General features: G+C 37.1%; 1 protein-coding gene across 9 annotated transcripts in view; it reads left to right on the plus strand.

Annotated features, from left to right (window-relative positions):
* SORCS2 (sortilin related VPS10 domain containing receptor 2) overlaps positions 1-22455 on the plus strand; it is a 546495-nt gene that overhangs the window by 450046 nt on the left and 73994 nt on the right. For all 9 annotated transcript variants that reach the window (XM_064653301.1, XM_064653303.1, XM_064653306.1 and 6 more), the window contains exons 6-9: positions 554-618; positions 2774-2892; positions 6844-6933; positions 17576-17755. In XM_064653301.1, coding sequence (XP_064509371.1) covers positions 554-618; positions 2774-2892; positions 6844-6933; positions 17576-17755 — 454 coding nt within the window. The remainder of the gene's footprint in view (positions 1-553; positions 619-2773; positions 2893-6843; positions 6934-17575; positions 17756-22455) is intronic.

Below are 22455 nucleotides of genomic sequence, written 5' to 3' on the forward strand. Positions count from 1 at the left end.
TTATTCTTCACTTTCTTTGTCAAAGCGGAATCTACTCTTCTCTTGAGTATACTAACCAAAGATGTATCAATTTGTTATGGAAACTGTGTGTCAAGTTTAAGATATCTCTAATAAGAAAGGAATCTTAAGTGTTTTTTAGCATTAAATCTGCTTTTTAGTCTCAAATGTCAAATGTAATTGTAAAAAGATGCTATAGTGCTTGTCAGAGCCTGTGACTGTGTGCATATCTCTGTGTGTACATATATCAATTCATTATTATGAAGGATTTTTTCCAATTTCATACCTTTTTCTGTTGGTTTTTTTTTCAATTTACCCTATTTTTATCCGTAGGTTAGTAAAAGAGATTCTAAAGAAATTTAAGGAAAACATTGTCAAGTACAGAAAAAATAATTTCCTTCTAGATGTTAGTAATGGGACATTATAAATGGGGTTTATTTCAATTTCCCAGCTAGAATGTTAAAGCTGGTTAGTATGAAAGCCTCTCTTTTCTTCCATCCACATAATTACTATTCTGTAGCTGGCTCTACATAATTTGATTATATTATGTTCTCAGGGCCGTTGCTGGAGTTGACGCAGACCCTGATTTAGTTCATATGGAAATCCAGGACCCCAGTGGAGGTATGCAAATGAAAATGTTATCAATTGATACCCTAGTGTATAGTAATTTCTCTTTGTTTTAGGAGTACTTGTTTTTAAAACTAGTCAGAAGAGAAATTGTACAAGTCAGATGCTTTCTCTGTTTATATGTAGTCAGCAAAACTGCCGTGTTATATAAAAATATAGTATAATTTAAAATCTACTTGTTTTTCCCTGTAAGATGAGTTGACGTCAAGATGTTATGCTCCGTTGAAAATGTCCATTAATGGTGCAATTTATTCTGGCAGTTAAACATTGAACAGTTTTTCCCAATTTGCAAATAAAACTGGCAATGCAGTGTTAGTGCTGGGTAAGTGTCTGTTTATGTGAATCATTGCATATGTCAGGTCTACTGCACTAACCACCAGCTCCCAGAATTTCCTCATGTTACAGTATCCAGTATACTTTGAGTCTTCAAAAGGAAAATAAATGAAAAAGCAGACTGGTAGTCAGAATGTGCTGTACTGAAGAGTCACCATGATTCCAAAATCTGGTGTAGTTTCTTGTTACCAATCGTACTCTTTAAAGGTAATGTAATTCCTTGACTCTGATTATCTAAGTTCCTGTGCAATCTTAAAAATGAGTTGTAAAGAATGTGCAGTTTAATTTGTCCTGATCCTGTAACTTTTCTTCATTTCAACCCTATCAAAAAAATCAAAGTTGCCATGTTAAAAGCTGGATGAGAGTTTCTAAATCTTTTAGAAGCGAGATTTCTGAGACATAGTGACAGCTCCCTCAGCTGCTTTCATTAGAGACAGTGTAAAAAGATTTTTTAGGACCTGAATGGAAAGGTTTGTTTGGGTTTTTTATTTAACAGAAGCAGCAGAAAAAGAATAATGACATATTTCTTGGCTGGGTTCTCAACAAACTGACTTTGTGCACTTATGATCAGTACAAGCATTGCCATTGATTTTAATGGAAACAACATCTTTGCACTACCTATCTGATGAAGAGCTATAACTCTTGTGATGTGAATTATGAATATCTGCAAGACTTTTAGATGGTCCGTTGCTGCACTTGGTCAAATGTCCTGGTAGTGATGATTTGGATATAATCAGGAGAACTTGAATTGACTCTAACTGCCTCTTAAATACATTCAGATTTAAAAAAAAATAATTGTATCCAGTATACTGGTTTGGCCTTGTCTAATTAAAAGTCATAAAGTGTGGAATGCATTTCCTATTGCACTGCAAAAGTAGTGAAGGACATGGGGGTGCATTGTTTGCTCTCCCTCATGCTGTACATGGAGCATGGGTAGAATTAGTGATCTGGACACAAGACTGTGTATATAACATTTTCCTCACTGTGCTTGGAAAAGTCACTCAAGTACTTTGTGCTCAGAAGCTTGTGACGAAAGGTGAGCTGTACAAGAGCTTGAATCTAGGAGAAGGTCTTTAAGCCACAGCTGGTGTAAGATACAATTGTTGGCTCTGCTCTCTCTGATAAGAGCAGATTGTATCAAAGATGCAGTGGTGCTCTTCTAAGAACCGAGGTAGAGAGGATAGTCCTTGCTAACTGGAGAGGAAGAGGAAGGCTGCAGCCTCCACTGATTATAAATCAGTCCAGGCTTTTTCAGCAAAGTATTAATTATGAATATAGAAATCCTGCCCCAACAGAGCAGTTCCAATAGCATGTTAATAGTGTCTCTGCACATTCGTACAGAGCTTTGAAAATAGCCTTTAAAATTCTGCACACTGTCTATTAAACGAAGTCTGATTCTTTTCTCATTCATCACAATTTTATACTGGGGTTGATCTATTGATTTCAGTTATGTTGTGTCAGGCTGCCATTTCTCCAAGTGAATAATTTGGCTCTGTGCATAGGTTAAGTGAGAAAAGAGGTTCCTTCTATTATCCCCACCCATGAATGGCTCATTCATCTAACCCTTAATCTCTCTGGACCAGCAACATTTGGATAATAACAGGCTGCCTCCAGGGAATGATCTGAACTGTAAGCAGTTAATATATTCTCAGTACATTGGAGATTGAAAAACTGTTGTATGAGGGTTTAATATAATAATTCTACAACTAACTCACCTGGCAAAGGCAGCATTTTTTCTACACGAATAACGTTTAATACTGCTTGCTTCTTTTTCCCTTGATAGCCCTGTCATACGTTTCTGTCTGTCTTCCCTCAGGTTATCGCTACATCACTTGCCAGATTCAAAATTGTTCTGATAAGGCAATGACAGTCCCATTTGCTGGTAGTACTGATCGGGATTCCCTGACTGTGCAGGATGACTACATATTTCTGCAGGTACTTTCATTTTCGGGAGACATAGCTTATTCTTGAATCAAAATAATTTTAAATAGTGCAGCAACACTGTAAGGAGCAGGGAGAAACCTGTTGCAGAGTATGAATGATGATTTATGAATTTTTATGGGGAACAAAGCATTCTTTTATCATTAAAAAAAAAAAGAAAAAAAAAGGCATCTTTAGTTTGTGCAACCAGTTGCCCTTTAACTATATTAAAATTTCCAAGCACATTGTATGGTTCAAAGTTACTTTCTATAAATACACTTGTGTGTTAAGCAAAATGCAACCCTTTTGTTCTTATGCTTACAATATCTTCTGGTTCCTGATAAAAGCATCTGAGGACAACCACTGACAGACTGATTGCACAACTTCTTCATAAGGATTCTCCTCTGAAGAGGTTTTGCCAGGAAAGAACTTACATGGCTGTGCTTAGGGAGCAAAGAGTGGAATAGTCATAGTTGGGATCTTGGAGCAAACTAGTATAGAATCGTAGAATGATTTAGGTTGGAAAAGACCCTTAAGAATGAGTCCAACCATAAACCTAACACTGCCAAGTCCACCACTAAACCATGGCCCTAAATGCCATGTCTACAACTCATGGTGGTCCAAATTACATTGGGGTTATTTCATTCCCAAACTACAGGGCCTGTGTGCAGAAATATGGGCTGGAACTTTGTCAGGCTTATGGCACCAGTACAACTCAGGCACACTTGAAAACTTTGTTTTGTGTGCTTGGCACGGGTTGTGATTTGAATCTGTCAAAGCTGCAAACTTCTCAAAAAACCGTTTTGTCCTCCTTGTTTTGTTAGATTTTACTGGGGAAGTTGCTTGTGCTTTCCTCAGTGGCTATCATTTGGCTATCATTTTTCCCTTAGTTTGATATGATTTGTTTGCTGCAAGGCTTGTCTATTCATTGACTTTTGCAGGAAAGCAGTATTGTGACAATGGATATGTCTCCCCCCCACTGCCTCAGTGTGCGTCAGAATGGCTTCCTTGCAGCTTTCCCTCCTTGGGGCTCTTCCACAAAGACCTGTAAATTAGTAGGGACACAAAGGATCTGTCCTCCTCTTGTTGGGCACAGTGGTTTCAAAAGCCTGCATGGCTTAGAACAATTAGCACTATAAGGAAATGGAAAAAATTGCTTTGGGAAGGAATTTTTGGATTAAAGTAGGCATTTTTCATATCAGATCTAGCACTCGTAGCACTCATTTTGCTCAAAGGTATTATTATCTGTGCCCCCCAGGCACACTCTTAAAATCCATTCCATGGTGTGTAGACAGAGAGAACTGTTTCTCACCATGTGAACTTACAGACTGCTGTGCTCAGCAAAACACTGGCTTCTTCCTCATCAAGCATTTTGTTTTGCTGAATGCCTTGTACAACTGCATCTTTAGCTGTTATTCCATCTCATGCCAGGCATAAGCAGACACAAAATGGAAGTGCAATGTGGAAATGTACATGTAAGTAACAGACAGTTGCTACAATCAAAAGGATGCCATTGGTAATGTGATCTCTTTAGATTTGACACATGCCAGTGCCAGTAGATGAGATGTTCATGTGTTCTACATAAAGGAGAAACATCTCCAGTCTTTTCCTTTCACACTTAATTGTACTAAACCACAGTATGTAATGTAAATTTTATTGCTAAATTGGTTTGCAGTTAGCCAATTACTGTAAACCCAGTTACTGGACGTTAGAAGATAACTGGGATCCTGCAGTCACATCTGAACTGCAGCCACCCCAGAGGTGTGATGCAGTATTTGCCTGTTCCAGTGAAACCTCACAGCAGCTGTACATGTGAGAAACAGCATGCTTTTGAAACCATGTGGAAATTCTTTTATCATGACACTAAAATATTGCTGTATAAGTTAAACTTAGACAGGGACTCTTCGTGATATCCCCAGCATTGCCTGCCAGAGAGAGGATGGGACAGAATCATCTGTGCAAAAGGAGAGGAGGGTTTGAGGCTGTCTTCCTGCCTCTGGCATTGCTCACATGCCCTGAGCTGTGCAAATGTAAATCGGAGCATTACAGGTCTGCACTGCTAAACCTGTCCCAAATCTGAGATTTTTTACCATCTTCGCGGATGATCTCAACCCCATTTCTTTAGTATGTCCACAAAGATCAGAAACCGTATCCACAAAGATCAGAAACTTTCTAGTATTCCTTTTTTTTCCAGTTTACAATGACAGTCAGACAGTTTCAGAGTGATTTTAGTAGGAGATTAAAGTTTCAACACTGCTTTTAAGCATGGACTAGCCTTTAATCTCAGTGAGGCTTGATATCACTGGGTGCTTCCACTCCAATTCTCCTCTGCCCTGCATCATCTCCAGTCATTTAAAATGAGTGACATTAAAAGAAATGCATTTAAAAGAAGACTATGAAAAGATAGGTAAGACTGCCACTTAACACTAGTTAAACAAATGGTGAGGCTTTTGGTTTGATCCATCATCATTTAACAAATGACATTCCTAAAGGGCATCACATTTGAAATGGGTTTAAAGAAAGAGTGAAAATGCTTACAGTATTAAATGCTTTGGAATACTTTGTTATCTTTAAAATATCCAGGCAGGTGGACCTGCTGTCATACATCAATTCTGTTTTTACTAAGCCACATCAAGTTTGTATGCTTCAGGATAGGCTGTCTTGCAAATCAGGTTCCCTTTTTAAACATAAAAGTTGAGGAGAAAAACAGTCGAATTGGGGTAGGATTTTAAATGGATTTCCTAAGTTAAAGAAAGAAGATGAGTCTTTTTGTGCTTCTATTTCACAATCTGATTTGTCATGGGCAACCAGAGAAAAATTTTTGACATTTCATTTAATTTCTTCCTTTTTTTTTTGACCAATGTGTTTCTTCAAAGCAGCCAACCTTTATAAGCTTAGTGAAAATTACTAAGTAGCCATTACATAGCAGATCTTCTGGGCAGGGGAAATGTGAAAAAAAGAGTGAAATATTGTTTACCAAAGGCTAAAATCTTCACTGATATCATCTGATGGTACTCAAGTGGCTAAGTTGGAAATATACTGATTTATATACCAGCACAGATTTTGATGTTATATTTCTGATTAGAAAAACCATGGAAGGTTGTTAATTGAGAATTTTCAGCTAAGTTTTTTTTTAGAATATTCTTTTTGGTACTTTGGAAAAATATTTGCCTTGTGGGGGCTTTTTTGTGGGCGTTGTGGGGTTTCTTTGTGAGTGATAGTCATACAGCAGTGTTCCTTTCAATAACTGTTTCTCTTGGCTTTCTTTAGGGAAAATCTTCAAAAGCACCAAGTATTTTATGTAAAACCTAATCTGTCTTCAGTTTCATACATGCAAGTCATTTAAATGTGTGTTTTACCTCTCTATTTAAGCATATAATTGTGTCTTCAGAACATATCACTGAGTTTAAAACTGACCAACCAATGGATTTAAAATTGCATCCTTATCTTCCACATGGTATGGTAGCATCTTCACTGGGAAATGTTTTATCCTGTATAGAAAATATTAGTCAGATATAGTAAATGTTTTACATAATGTTAGCATGATCTATTCAATGTTTTGTGCTCTGCTTTGAAGTGTGCTGTGGAGTACTTCTTGCCCTTGGGGTACCTGGTGTTCATGGCCAGTGTACCTCCTCCCTACCTCTCACCTAAAGGCTGCTGCTGCCCCAACTTCTACAACAGGGCAAAGATGTGGGAGGCCACTGGGTACAAAGATATTAGTAAGGACTGAGGACAGTGAGATGCTGAAGTCTCAGGTATCACCCAAAACTGCTGAAATGGCAAAAGAAGGAAGTAAATCATTTTTGTCTTCCTAAAGAGAAGAACAGTTTACTGTGCAGATTATTTGCATGCAATAAAAGTAATAGCTATGTATTTCAGTTGCAGGTTAAAAGAAAAACTTCCATCTCAGGTTCTTTAGGTTTAGCATAAATCCTCACAGGGTTCTGTTTTTCCTTTGTACAGACAACATCAGCAAATCGGACCAAGTATTACGTGTCTTACCGTCGAAATGGCTTTGTACAAATGAAGTTGCCAAAATATGCGTTGCCAAAAGTAAGTATAAATGTTTTTCTTTCTCTTTTTGCATTTGTCATCTTCTCTTTCTACCTAAATTGGTTTTAGTGTTCTCTTTTTTGAACCTCATTTATCTGGGACCACAATTTCTGCTTTGTAAGGATTTCTGAATCCCATTTGTGGTATATTCATACCCTGCTATTTTTATTTTAATTCTATTAATGTAGTATTTGTAAACTGTAGAGGACAAGAACATACAGTAGCTTGTTTGTCATCAGTTACTGCAATAGTTTTTGAGCTTTGCTTCCATGATGCAGTGCTACACACACAATGACAATGTAATGGTGTAGAGCAAGGGTTCTTTCAAGAACCAATTACAGTTTAATTCCACATGGTGTTTTCTGGTATAAGCATGAATAGTAATATAAGAGAATTTTGCCACTTGATGGTGCTCTATTTCACTAAAGAATCCCCATATGGACTTTAATTGCTTAATGAAATTGCAAGACTTGTTGAGAGGTTCTTTCAGTCTAGCATAACTTCTTAGTGACAGGGTTTCTGTATTTGCATAGTAAATCAACACTTAAGCACAGACAGATATTTAAATATGGTCTGAGTGATGCAGTTGAATTTTTTGTGCTGCATACACTGTATTTCCTAACTTTACACTTAGAAGGTAGAAGCCTTCTGCAGTCCTGAAGAAAAATTACTTGGAATTTTTAAAGACCCAGCTGGATAAAACCCTCAGTAACCTGCTCTGGCCTCACAGCTCACCCTGCTACCAGCAGGAGGCTGATCTGGAGGTCTTGCTTTTTCATGTGATTCTGTGTGATTCTGTCACTTACTCAGAAGAGAACTAAGAAATGTTTTCTTTGCATGCTTTGAATTGCACAGGTTTAATTCATTGCTCATCTAGTGAAGGACAGTAGAGTACAATGTATTTCCTTCTGCTGCTATTGTGTTAAACAAAAGAATGTGCTTAATATCAGTTTTTCATCTTGGATTTTATTTCTACGTCATTCTATATGATGGGTTGAAGACTTCTGGTTTTAAATGTACAACATATTAACAGAATCTCAAATCAAATCCCCAGATACTAGTTGAACAAGAATCTGAAACATGGATATGCTTCTAGTAGCGCTATAGAAATGGTTGTCATCTATTTATTTCTCTATCTGTGCTGTCAAGAAATATATACCCAAGGACTGATATACAGATCAATCCTTCCAGAAAATTATTTCAGTGTTTTTAGGGCCTTCAAAGTAGCCTTTATGGTTTCTTGGGGGAAATTGTAATTAGCAAAACAGCAGGAGAATACCCAATTTTAAATATTAAAGAATAAAAAATGAGGACACCCCAAGGGACTACAGCCCATGAATCCCCATGCTGGGGCCAAAGAAAACAAGTAAGGAGCAAAGCAGGAAAGCAAAGAGTAAACAAGGAGCTTCAGACATATTCAAAAAGTGTCAGTCAAAGCTCCCTGGTATTTCTGTCAGATGTAGTATGGATTATTTGAAATAGTGCAGCATGCTGGATTCTTTGTTTTGGAAAATATGTTTCTTGTTTATTTGGGGTTTTTTTGTGGTTTTGTTTTTTTTTTTACTTGATAGGCAGATTACTCCAGGCTTGATGGAATAGATAAATTAGAAGTTAATGGTTTCATTTTGCATAGAGTCAGTAGCTACCTAGGAACAGGGTGACTATGTCATTTGGAAAGGGAGGTTTTTGTGCTCCTCTTGGTTCAGGCAATACCCGATGAGTGGAACAAAGTAAATGTTATCTCTTCAGCATTTTGAAAGTGACTCCAGGAGAAGTTTCTTTGCTATCTGCGCACAACGAAGTTGAAAATTTCACCATGAAGCCAGACATCCATTAGAACAGTGGTGAATGTCAAAAATATTGACCTTTTCTGAAAAAGATATGTTTTTTTAAAGTGATTTGGTACCTTCACATTGCAGCAGAAATGTTAGATACTGAAGTAAATAAGAACACAGTTCTAAAATGTTTCATCATACTGTGTTCCAGTGAGAGTTGTTCAAATACAGTAGAAATGGATCTTTCAGTCCTATTTTAAAAGAATGGAAAAGACTCATATGAAGCAAATTACTGATGAAATTTTGTAAAGAAGCAGGATATCAGCAAAGACGCTGGCACATTAGAAGTACATCCAGATTATGTGACTGTGGAGTTGCTTCTTTTATGGTGGTAGGAGATAAACAGAATGGATGAATTTACAAAGGACCTTTTTTTTTTAAGATTGATTAAAAACAGTAGCTTTTGAAAGATCTGAGTTTCAGAGGGTTTTAAGTATTAGATTCTGCCTAACCAGGAGATGAAGCATGACTGTAATAGGCTATATTTCATTTTTGTCAAAAGAATGGAATTAGATGTCAAAAAAATCTCTTTCCAAGTGGTCTCTGTAAAGTGCTTCATGGCAAGGGACAGAATCTTTGGGCAGTGATTGCATACAGGGAAGGAAAACTGTAGCCAAGCCAGAAGATACTACAGACTGATCAAGGATGTGTGTAACAACATTAAGAGAGCTGTGCTGGAATACCAGCCTCCAGCCTGAGGGAGCAGGGCTGGGCTCTTCTGATATTATTCTTTCACTGCACAGATGTGTTTCACAGTGATTTTACATATGGAGATAGAATGAGCATTTTCAAACTGAGTAGTTAGAAAATGTTATTGATGTCTCATTTTCCTTTCAATATGAAGAGGTTGAAAATCTGCAAAAAAAATTATTCAGTTGCTTTATATAGTTTTAATTTGCATTTGTGTTTGTATTTGACCAAATGTACCCCCAAAGGAAAACCTAGAAAAGGATAGTTTGTCTTTGGACACATCTACAGTGCTTCGTACTTGTGAATGAAAGGCTGCTAAAAGCAGCTTCCATCCAAGCTTTACCTCTGCTAAGTTTCTAGGCTCCAACTCCACAGTGCCACTGAGATCACCTTTTTGTAATACATCATAGCTCTGTACATATACAGAGAGAGCAGAGCCATTGGGGGATATCTAAGGAGCAGGATTCAGATAATTTTTTTAAGCTTTTTTTCTGTGCCATTGGTAGATTTATGTATTTTTTTAATAGCATATTACTGACATTGCATGGAATCACACAGCTGCCTCCTGCATTTGACAGGAGTCAAGTGCTGGCTGCTCTCAGGTAGGGTGGTGGCAAAGGCTGGTAAGACCAAATTAAAGGTTGCCTCTACGCTCCCCAAAACAGAAGAGGACCAAAACAGAAGAGGAATTTTCACTCTATTCTTTTAAAAATGAATTGGTTTTTACATTTTTACTATATTCCATTTTACCAAGATTGCTTGTTCTGTGCTGCTAAAACTAGTTCAGAAGTTAGTAACTTGTAGGAAGGCAATACCAAAATCAAACCAAGAGCAACAGGATTGCGTCTGTGTGTCAAGTTGGCTGGTTAGGCATGCAGGAGTGTTCCAGTGGGACCCAGGAATCCTCTTTGGGCTATTTTGATCCTGGAGCAGTGGTTCAGCTGCCACTGCAGGAAGAGCAAGTGTGCCCAGGGGCACAAGCTGAAGCCCCATCCAGTGTCAGCACACTTGCATTGTATAAACATTCCTGCAGCTGTCACTGCCCTTGCCTTGAGAAGTGCAGTGTGGAGAGAGTGGAGTACATTGGGTCTGGTCCTTATTCACGATTTTGAGTCATATGCCAATGTGTGTAACAATAAAACTGGGAACTAGTTCATATCGGGAGTTTAAGCAAAAAAAAAATTGTTAACAAAATTCCTGACCAAATCAAGGAATCTGCTACAAATTGTGACAGTTTTGCTATTGCAGTTTGGGAGAACTGAATTATTCTGAGTTCCCCTCCCATGCCTGTTAAATAAACTCCAATGATAGTGATCTCCTTTCATGAACTGATAGAAGGCACTGATTGATTCTGCATTTGTTCATGCCAGCTACAAAATCTTAATGATGCGAGAGCTCTATTGTCTGTTGTACCCTAATGCAATTCAGAAAGTTTAGTTTTGAAAAGATATGGTGTGGAAAAAACTTCTTTCATCTATTTAATCTCAGTATGTATTTTCAATCTTGGGAAATAGGCGATAATGTAAAATTTTTCAGGTAAGCAAGATAAAAGGAATTATAGGTGGGCAACAAATAAAAATAAAAGCAGAAAAAAATCCTATTGCCTTAGAAACAGGTTAAAGTCTGTAATTTATTCATAGTAATATGAATCTCCCATACATGCCTTTTATCAGATCCATCTATTCTTTTTGATTATCACCTGGTCACCTTAAAACAGGCCCACCTCTTCCTTGCCTCAGTCTGAGATATACATCACTGCTTTAACCATAGGCTTACTTCCATTTTTCTCTATCATTCAACAAGATGTAAGACTATCCTTAAATGGGTCCATTCCCTAACAGCAGAAATGGTAGAAGATTCCTGCAGTCCTTTTGCCAGCGAAGTTCCCTTGAGCATTTGGCTGCATGATGGCTGGATTGCAAACTATTGAGTCTATGACAGTGCATTTAGCAAGGCTTTTAGTCTCTCAATAATTGTTTTTCCACATGGGAAGCTCCTTCACTACTTCTGCCACTTACCACCCTGGGAGGCTTTGGCTGAAGTTGTTCCCGTGTGCCAGGCAGAAGAGCAGTTTGCAGCTGCAGCAGGACTACTTTTCCATTCTTGTGAAAGTCCATTGGAATGGCTGTTGAACAAAGAATGAAGGAGAGCAAAGTAGAAATGCAGGTGGCAGTGGCATTTGATGCAGGAGAAGTATTCCTTCCCCAGACAGTGTCATGGCAGTAGACAGTGAACCTGAGCTGTAGCAGCTGTCTAGCTCCCTGGTTTTACAAATCCATTCAAAGTGGATTCAAGGAACTGTTATTTTTTTCACAGTGCAACTTTATATTGATTTCTCTCCTTTTCCTGTTTTACTCAGCCAGGCAAGGAAGATTAGGAGGATTATCTTTGTGATATGTGCCATCCGGTTACCTTGATTGTGTTTGAGAGATTATAGGGGCATAAATGTGGTACATCTGGAGGTCAAGGCTGAAACTACACATCCTTGAGTGCTTACATCTGTTGCACTTCTGATACATTTACTCCTCACTATTCTCTGTTTAATTCATCACTTGCTGCATGTTAACGGTTTGCTCAACCACAGTATTAAAAGATTGCAAAGGGGCAAAATTCTGACATCGAACTGAAAATTGTAAGATTTGAAAAACAAGAATTTTGAGGTTCTCTTTTGTTTGCCGTAAAGACTGAAGCACCACAGTCCTGCCTGCATAGCATATCCTGGCTATCCTGAACCTGGCTTACTGTGTTTTCACTTAATGATATTTTCTATGTCATCAGCACATTTTAGACTAAGGAGCACTGGCTTGCAGTACAATCCTTGTCGTCTTTTATATTCTTTTGTCTTCAGGCTGTAATTGTAATTATTTGTGTCATAGGATTTCTTATCACAGTAATATGGTAAAGCATATTGAGCATTTCTTGAATATAAAATTCTCTACAGTATTTGCAGACTTATAGGGTGTTCAGTTACTAAATGTAGATGGTATGGGGCTATATACAATGAAAATAATGCATTTCTCTTCCTTTCCTCCTTTAAACTTCTTTCCTTCCTCTCTGCTATGCACAACTCCCCCAAAACCCAACTCTGTTAATTGTTTGATGGTTTTGGGCTTCTTGACTGACTTTTGATTGCATGTTCATTCAGCCTTCAGTGAAAACAGACTTGACTGCATTAAAAGCAGATAATTTTGGAAAGACCGATCATGTTTGTATCTCTGTGTTAGAAGTAAAGAAATAATTCTTAAGCAGTATGGGTGTTTTCTAGAAGTAAAATTTGATAGTGGCTCTGTACTTGCTGGAAGAGTTCTTGGATGCTTGTTCTCCAGGTCATGGATGAATATACACAGTTCATTCAATGCCATGTGTACACCCTCAGACTCATTTATTTTATTTAACAGAACAGGTCTACCCATGTGATATGAGGTTTCTTTGAAGTGGTGCTCATCTTTTGGCACAAGTTGTCCTTCTGTATTTATCTAATTATTTTCAGTATCACTTTGAAACTGTCTTTGTGTTTATTTGTTTGTTAATTATGTTTTCTGCTACTGATGTAAGGTACAGACATAGCAGCTTACAAGTCCCTGAGAGAGCAGGAGTGATATGACCTGTCACTGGATGCCTTGTTTCATCATGCCAATTTTTAATATGCAGTCTTTGATCACTTTCATGATTCATTTAGCATTTTTTATAGAAAAGTAATTCTCATTCAACAGATCTCCAACTGTCCTTAATTTTAATTTCATTATCAAACTGAAATAGTTATTTGTCTGGAAAATGTTTATTCTTTTTAACATAGTTATGAAATTATAGCTCTTGTATTAAAAAACAAAACCACAACAAACAACAACAACAAACACAAAAAACCAGCCCAAACCAGCAAATAAACCCTCAAAAACAAAACCCCAAAACCCAAATACTGTCTTTTAATGATATTTCTAATTGTATGTGTAACTTTTCAAGTAATCACAATAAGGTATGGTTTTACTTCCCTCTGTTTTCACAGGATCATAGACAATAGACATGGAAAAGATCTTGAAAGGTCTTTTACCAAAGCATGGTTATCTGCCTAAACCAGTCCTGGCATATGTTTTTCTGATCTGTTTTTAAAAAGTCCAAGAATGAAAGTTACTTTACCTCTCTTAACGTTTTTCCTCAGTGTGTATGACCAGACCCTACTAGACAATGGTATTCTCATGTCTAACCTGCATCTCCTTAGATGTAGTTTATATCCGGAATTTAACTCCAAGTAGAGTTAGAAGACATTTAGTCCCGCTTTTCTTGGGATGGTTGTTTACAGTATTTAAGGGCTGTTTTCCAGCTACTCTCATCCAACCACAGGGAAATGATTCTGTGAACTTGACTGGATAGTGGATTTTAGAGCACTTTGCAGGCTTCTTTGGTTGCATCTATAGGTAGACCTATCCCTGGCCCTGGGTCTGTCTACTGCCTTGGACCTACGAGTTGTTCCACATATTTTTAGTGATAAAAATACAGATTTCTGTGCTTAATGTGGTATAACATCGCCCAATGAAGAGAGAAGGATGAAGAAAACAACGTGACAAAGGAATTTGCAAAACACCGTGCACAAGAAGCACCATAGTAAACAGAACAGAGAAATCTCATGGGGGCTTAGAGGTTAAAAAAAATTTGAATGATACAGCTACTAAGTAGCATGTCAGAACTGTACAAAAGCTTACAACCTAAGAAGAGGAGATAAAGTAGATGGGGAATACTGGTATTTGGGTGTCACAGTCTATTGTTGTGATCTTTGCAAAAACAGAGAGAGAGAAAAGTGCAAATGGCAAGAGCATGGATAGCTGGGCCAGTAAAACATGGAACAGAGCAGGCATGGCAGACTTGATAGGACAAAAGTAAAGTAATGGAGGTGAGAGAAGGGATATCCATGGAGGAATGAGCATGCCACAGAGGAAACTGCATGGCTGCTATGGCAAATTGGGAAAAGGACTCTTCCTTGGGACATCTGGAAGGGTGTGGACTCTCATTTGAACTTGGAAATGAAAGGAAAGCACAAGAACTCAAACACTGGATGTATACAAAAATACAGCCTGGAGATAAACAAAAATCTCCATAGAGACAGTAAGGAACGTTTCAAATCCTGAAGATCTCTAACATCAGTAAAGAAGGTCTTTATAAATGACTTTGAATAAATTGTGTGTGAATAGTATAATTATAGAAAAATTAGATGATCAGTGGGACTTTGAGTAGTCTGCAGAATGCGGAGAGAGAAAGCAGGAGGGCCAGCAAGAAGGCAATTGCAGTAGTCCAAGCGTGAAATCATAAAAGAATAAATGCTTTGCTTATAGAATCTGCTGAGGTTACAGCCTGGGGTTGTATCTGTGTCCATGAATTAGATAAAGCAATAAAAACTTTCATTCCCTCCATCAAAGTATTTTTTTTTTTTTCTCAGATGTCCTTTCTAGTTAACTCTTCAGTGACAGTAAGTTCTGTCTAGCAATATTGGCTGACATCTCCTCTTCATGTGCTTCTCATCTGTTCTACCCAGTGGGTAGCTGGGATGAAGGATTGGATTTGCACACTGACAACTCATCCCCTGTATTTGTCAATCAATTTCTTCTTCTTCTTTTTAAATTCATCTTTTGATATAGGAATAGTACAAGATTGACATGACTATTTAGCTTTGTTTTAGGTTGATTTTCAGCAGTCTGTGTCATCCAGGAGTTTGAAACATAAGTTTAAGAATTGGGCATGAAATTTGCAGTTTTTCTTAGATTGTCAATTACTTTTACCAGAGGATTATGTCAGAAAATGCTGGGCAGGATTGTTGAAAGGTAGTATAACTGAAGGACTGCTTTGCTTCTTGAAGGAAAAGAAATCACTGTGAAAGGAAAATAGCTGTAAGGCTGAACTGGAAATCTGAAGTGTAAATTCTGAATGGAAGGAACAAAGTTCAAGGCAGTGCGAGGGCAATTTCACTTGCTAACACCAGGATCTGTTAAGGTCTTGCCTCAGCAAAGCTGGCATCCAGCAGTCTGAGCAGACAAACTTCTCTGTTGGTAAGTAACTGCCAAGAGAAAAGTGAACTCTCATTTGATGCAGTAAACTTCTGCAGTCCAACCCCTCCTTTCTTCACCTAACCCCTACAGTCTGCCCAAAATGAATCTTCCTGTCCTTGTGCACTACACATTTTGGCTCTTTGCACCTTGCTTCTGATGGCTTGGCTGCTCCTACCCCACCCTGGCAGAGGAGACCCACAGCTGTGCCTGTCCCCCAGCTCTCACCTCTGCCACCATGAGCCACCTTTGCAACCACTGCCACCCCTGGAGTTTTGCATTTGTCTGTGGCACTGCATAAATGTTTTATTATAATAATGTAGATAATAATTTTGCTGAAAGCTCCTGGCTTCACAGGTGGTTAAGGGTTTTCTAGAGGTTTTCACACAAAACCCCTCAACTCTTTTTTTATTCTTTTTGATTCTGCTTCATTTCCATCCTTATTATCAGATAGTCATGGGAACTTTCCTTACACTGCAAAAGAAGAAGTGAATTTAGTATAGAATGTGGTGTGGTGTAGTGTGGGCTACCAAGCTTCATGTTGTCCTGGTTTAAGACAGGGGATGAAATATTCTGTACATTTAAGAGGCTTTTAAAAGAACCTTTTGGGAGCAGTTGCTGTGTTTTGCTGGCAATTCTGCCAGTCTTTCTACTTCTGAGTAATTTTTGAGTACAAGAAAAAAGACCTACTCATGGGATGCTAAACAAAAATCTACTTTAGTACATAGTTCGACACGAAAGTCTTTAAAAACAGCATTGAGCTGTCATTGATAGAAAACTTCACTTACATTCTTTTGTGTTGAGATGTGTCACACATGCAAAAGTACTTTAAATTTAATTGCATTATTAGTGTTTAATAACCATCTTCTGTTCTTATTAAAAATCTTTCCATTGTATTATTTTACTTCTATTCATTTATTTTTTTTTAATCTAAGTGCCTCAGTCACATCATGCATGTTTCCTAAAGTGTGACTGCCACGCTTTGGTGAGTATTCAGTGTTGCTCTGTTACTCACATTTTCTTCAGTCTTACTGGATTCTTAAGAATTTGTTTTATTTCTCTCTTAGAATTCTACACAGTAGTTTTCTTGCTTTATTTTATTTTTTTAAAGCAAATTCATCCCAAACTCATATTCTCTTGACATTCTGATAGCTTTATTTAATATTCACTCCATTGCCTTAATATTTTTCCAGTAATAAGGTGACCAGAACTGGATACAGTATCCCAGTTAAGTAGCAAGGTCATAAAGAGTTTACAAGCTTTCAGTTTCTGTGACTAGATGTTATTTCTTATGTTGTCCCAACATCTGCCCTTATGCTGCCATATTCTGTTGCAAACTCACATCCTTTTATTCTGTTTGCTAAGCTTAGTACAGTGTTGCTACTTCCTGATTTATTTCTTCTGTTTAATATTAGTGTTAAATTATTTTACCCAGCTGTGCATTTTTTTGTATGAGATGTTTGGAGTGAAGAAGCTGGAAAAACTGAAAGCAAGCTGTTGTAAAATCCATGCCTGAAATTCTTGGGTAATGAATGCAGAATATTGACTCTCATGTTATTACTGTTGAATATTTAAGTGGTTTTATATACATAGACAGATAAATTACTGTTACATACTATATATAATACACATGAGCTGTGTGCATGATATGCACAACTTCCTATGTCTATGTTGTAAATTATATCTGATCCTCTTTGTATTATGCTATTTTTTATCTAGTTCTTATTTCTCTAGATACCTGAGGATTATTTGATAGATTAGCTGTGTTTATGTTATTTCAGTCATTCACTTATTTTTTTCCTTTTCTTTTTTTTCCTTCTTTTCAAGAAGTCATTTCCCACTTAAGTCAAAGCAGATCTCAACTTTTGCACATTCAAAGTTTTGGTCTTTACTAGGCTGGTTTGCACTGCAGTCAAAAGGCAGTGAGGAACTACCTTGGAGCGATGGGATATAGCATGTTAATTAGTATTGTATTAGGAGATTATTGTTATTAAATGTTCAGATGTTTCCCTTCTCCTGCCCATTATTGTTTGTAAAATAGAAATTATGGAAAAATTAGTACTTTTGTATCTTATTTTCCTACAGGATTTACAAATAATCAGTACAGATGAAAACCAAGTTTTTGTGGCTGTTCAGGAGTGGTACCAGACAGACACATACAACCTGTACCAGTCTGACCCACAAGGTGTTTACTACTCTATCCTGCTGGAGAACGTCCGGAGCACAAAGCAGCCAGAAGAGAATGTCCTGATAGATATCCTGGAGGTAGATCTTTACCTCTTCGCTTGTGTGTAGTCTATCTGAAGGAGTTTTTAATTAATATTTTGATTATGATTATAATTAATTTTCACATATATGTAATGTAAAAAGTCTAGGATTTTGGGATTTTTTCTTATTGTTAACACATCATTACTATTTACATGTTTCCCTCTTAACCTACTGATGTGCTGTGTACTCTAAGAACTAGATTCTTGGGATGAGATTCCATAGATGTGCAAGTCCAAATTGGTTTTTTTTAAGATATTGAAAAGTGAAGACAGCAGCACAATTTATTATTGAAGTCAGAAGTTATGCAGCTGCCTGTGTACACCTTTTTTTCTTTTAGGTGACTCAGTGATGCATTGCCTGGTTTAGAGCAGGACATCTTTTAGCCAGTAGGGTTTTACACAGTAATCCTGTGAGCCTTGTGCTAGGTTGTGTCAGCTCTAAAAGGCAAAGAACCAACAAAATTAGATATTGGGCAGCAAATCCACTTGCTTTCAGTAGGTGTCTTGTGCCAACAGCATTTTCTGTGAGACAAACTCTTCTGTAAACAAATTTATCTTGTATTTTAACATCAGTGCACTTGGCAAAAATAAGAGACTAAAGAATATAGTGTTTTGGAAGAGTACCAAAGACTGTTATCAACTCCATTCCTGCTGATAGAATGGAATTTCAGTGTAACGTATTTCAGTGTAATAGGGTGTACATTTGCTCCGGTTCTGTTCTTTCGTGTAGCACATAGTACTGGCTGTTATCAGAATATTAAACTAGTGCAGCTTTGGTCTGACCCAGTTTGTCCCTCATTACACTTTAATCTGCCTGGTGTTAATATAAAACCAAACCAAACCAAACAAAACAAAAAAAACAACGACCAAAGTTTTTTGGCAAAAGTTTGTAGTAATTCTGGATACAAGGCACACACTGACAGAGCTGTTAAATAGCTGTAATTAGACTCTTCTTGGTGAGGGAAAATGATAGTGATTTTTTCCTCCTTATCTCCTCCATCTTTCGCTTTTTGTTTCTAAATATCTGTAGTAAAACTAACAGGTTTCTCATTACCAATGATTATTTTCTAGGCTCTACCTTTTTTAGAAATGAGGCTTCCTAGTGAGTGAAGCTACACATGGTGTGTAGCCACATTCCCACAGAGTGATTTATTGACAGCATTAGTTTGCAGCCTTTTACTCCTGCTCACTTCTGTGGGATGCAAAGCTAAAAGGCAGCCAGGTGCAATCTCTACTCCTTGCATCACCTGTAGCATGCAGTTTCAGGTAAGTTGTACAGAGATGCTACCCCTGGCTGCCCTTTTGTCTACAAAAGTTATTAACTGAATTCAGTTACACTGATTATTTCATAATTTCCAAATGTTACTGAAGGCATATTAGATAATGTGATCCTAGATTATTGTGTGTGCTGGATCAATTTGTAGGGCTACATTAAAAAGAAAATTTACACATGAGAAAGAGTAATTGAAGGAGCCACAATGAAGCCACACAATTCAATTTTTTTGAGCTGTTTTTGAAATAGAGCTGCAGTATAGGAGAACACTTTTATTTGCTTATGGTAAGAAAGCCCACAGCTTCCAGATAGCTTGTATGATAAATAATTAGTGTTGATCTTGTTCACTAGAATGTGATCAAGTACTCATGATGTATGGGTTATTGATCTAATCTGGGGTTTCTTTCTGGGCATTTTAATGCAAGTATCCCGTCTTGGGAAGAGGAATCTTCAGTGCAAAACAGAGACTGTCTTCAATGGCTGACAATTTCTCTTTCCACCAGTGTATAATTCTCCTTAAAATTTGCACTGTTCATCTTCGTTATCCTCTGCTGACCCCACTTCATCTTTTACTTGTACATCTGCTATAAAATCTTTCATAGGTGTCTGCCTCTCTGTATTCATTTTCTTTTATATGCTTTATCTTTTTTGCACCGTATTTCTTTTCATGTTGCATGTGTGAAAGGGGAATAATTTCCAAATACTTAATCAAAAAAAAGTTAAGTATTGATTGACTGACCAAAAGGAGCATGCCCTTGAAATATGTGACTGTATACAAGGAGCATGTCCTTGAAATTATATCTAGTGTTGCCAATGTGAACCAGCCTCAAATTTGCAGAATGGGCATACTAATGTATACTTCTAGATTTGTTCTTGCTGTGACTCCTCATATAGATAAGAGCTACACAAGTTGCAGTAGACATTCTTCATGCCTTTTTTCCCCAAACAACAAATCATATATATTTAAATTTTAATCACAAACATGTATTATATAGCAGTAATTTCTGCATTCAAGGGTCGGACTTGATGATCTCAGAGGTCCCTTCCAACCCAGTTGATTCTATGATTTCTGTAACTGCTGCTAATAAACACTGTGGGGCCATCTGAACTGTTCTTTTTGCTACCAACTAGTTCAGAATGTTGTTTGGCTGTAAAATCAGAAATGTAACAATCAGCGATTAATGTGTCACAGCAGAAAACCTGCTCAGAAAATAGGTTTATAAGGTGTTGTAGAAAATAGGTGCTCTGGAAGTTGACCTAAAAGTCCGAAGAAAATCATTGGAAAGGTGCTTTTGAATTTCCTTGTGATTATCTGTCTTGAGTAGCTGCTGGAGTGTTCATCAGAGTAACTGAGCACTGCACAATGTTGAAATGTCTTCTTTTCCATACCATCTCATTGTTAATATGAATCTTTTCCCTTCTTGATAGGAAGATACTAATCTCCCAGTTTTAGATTAGGGAACTGAGTCAAGGAGTAGAAAGTACAGAAGAAATTGGGTGCATTTGGATCACAATCTAATGCAGAAGGTAGATCTGACATAAAGCATTTACAATATTTACAGAAAGAGTCAGGTGTGTATTTGCATAGGCCACAGGACAAATGAAATAGAAAATGCTACAGCAGAAGTGAGATGTTTTAAAGCTGCCATTTTTTACATGCTATAATTTTATATTAGTTATTGGTTTTTAGGCTAATGCACCACTCTGAACATCATACTTCTGAACTTGCTCGGAAAATAGATGCCTGAAACCTATTTATTATTTCAAGCGGAGTTTTTGCCTTTTATTCAAAATACAACTGCTGTGAAGTGCTGGTCAGCTTTTATTTTTTAAAACAGGGAAGTTAACTGAGACACTAGAAGAAATGTTTTCATAACCTTTCAATGTTTGATAGATTCAAACACTTATGTCCCATATTCTAGAGAGGAGAAGTTACCCTAGAGCTTGGTTAGATTAGAGATGAGAGTGGGAATGGAGAAAAATTTTAGCCTGACTCCCATTTGATGATTACATTGAATGATTAAATATTCATTAAACAAGAATGAGGGGGGGAAAGAGAGAGAGGAAACAAAAATATTCATGATGCAGCACTGGTTTTGCCATCCACAAATGAAGAGAGAAACCTCAGCTGCAGTCCCTGACCTAATTATTGTTTAAATATTTAATATTGTGTTCACTGGAAGAAAGACACACATAGAGATTTTACCCCAAGTCTGCCTTCCCACGTAAATGTTTGAACTGCCAGGCTTTTCATGGCTGTGCTGTTTCTCAAAGGTAGATTATGTAAAAAAGCCCCAGCAAGATGAAAATGCTTTTAAAGTAAGGAAAGCAGGTTCCTCGTTTCTTCCCTTCCTTTCCTTTTTCACCTTCACGCTAAGTAGTTGACTTTTATGGTGTGTTTGACTTGGAGGTAGTTCTGAGCTTCCAGCATCCTGGATAAGTAAACCAACAACACTTGCATGGGGTTTAAGGAAGAAGGAGAGCAGGGTATTAAAATGACTATGCAAAATTTTGTTGTATAAACTTAAATATTTTTCCAAGTTCTAAGCTGTTACAGTAACCAGCAGAATATTTTTATTCTCTGTAGGTTTAGGTCAGTTCCAATATTTATAAAAAGTGAGTATCAAATCTGTAGCCTAATAGTAGGGATGCCTTATCTTCACCCTGAATGTAGACTTCTGTTAAGTGGAGTTAATAACTGGTAGTTGGAAAAAAAGAGAACAGTAAATATTTCAAATAAAAAATTAAAGAATGCATCATGTCATCGGGAGACAAATATTCCTGATCATTCAAAGAGCTGGCTGTCTTGTGCATTTATTTGTAATGAATGCTTTGATTTTGTTAAGTGTCAGCACCAAGGAGATTAGCAAGCTCTACTGTGCTGGAAATGGTATATGAATTGATATACATTTCCAGAATTTTTTAAAAATTCAAGAGATCTAATAAGTAATCACAAGGGAAATAAGAGCACTCTTAAGGAAACCTTCAATTTTAATACAAGATCTTATCTCATGCCCTTGGGTGGAATATATGTTAATATGTTAATAAAATAAATGTTAGGGCTAGAACTAAACATATTAAGGTGCAATTACTGTCAGCTTGATTCTAAAAATTATCCCCATTAACTTTGACACTTTGAGTCATAATAATTTTTTGATACAGGCTGTTTTGAAATAAAATAACAGCCCAAGGGAAGAGTGAGTCTGTAAACCTTTTTTTTTTTTAACTTTTTTTTTTAATTCAGTGTTATTTTAAAGGATATTTTGTTGTTGTAACCTATTTGTGTGCTATTCACATGATGTGGGTCACAGGACTTCAGTGTTAAAGTCAGGTGTCTGTTAAAAATTGCTTACATCATTTGTAGAATAGCATTTTAGAGATGTCCATATTTAAAAAAAATGCAGAGCTGTAATTTTAACAGTAAG

This window comes from Pseudopipra pipra, chromosome 4 (assembly GCF_036250125.1).
Source record: "Pseudopipra pipra isolate bDixPip1 chromosome 4, bDixPip1.hap1, whole genome shotgun sequence".
In the NCBI taxonomy this organism is placed as follows: Eukaryota; Metazoa; Chordata; class Aves; order Passeriformes; family Pipridae; genus Pseudopipra; species Pseudopipra pipra.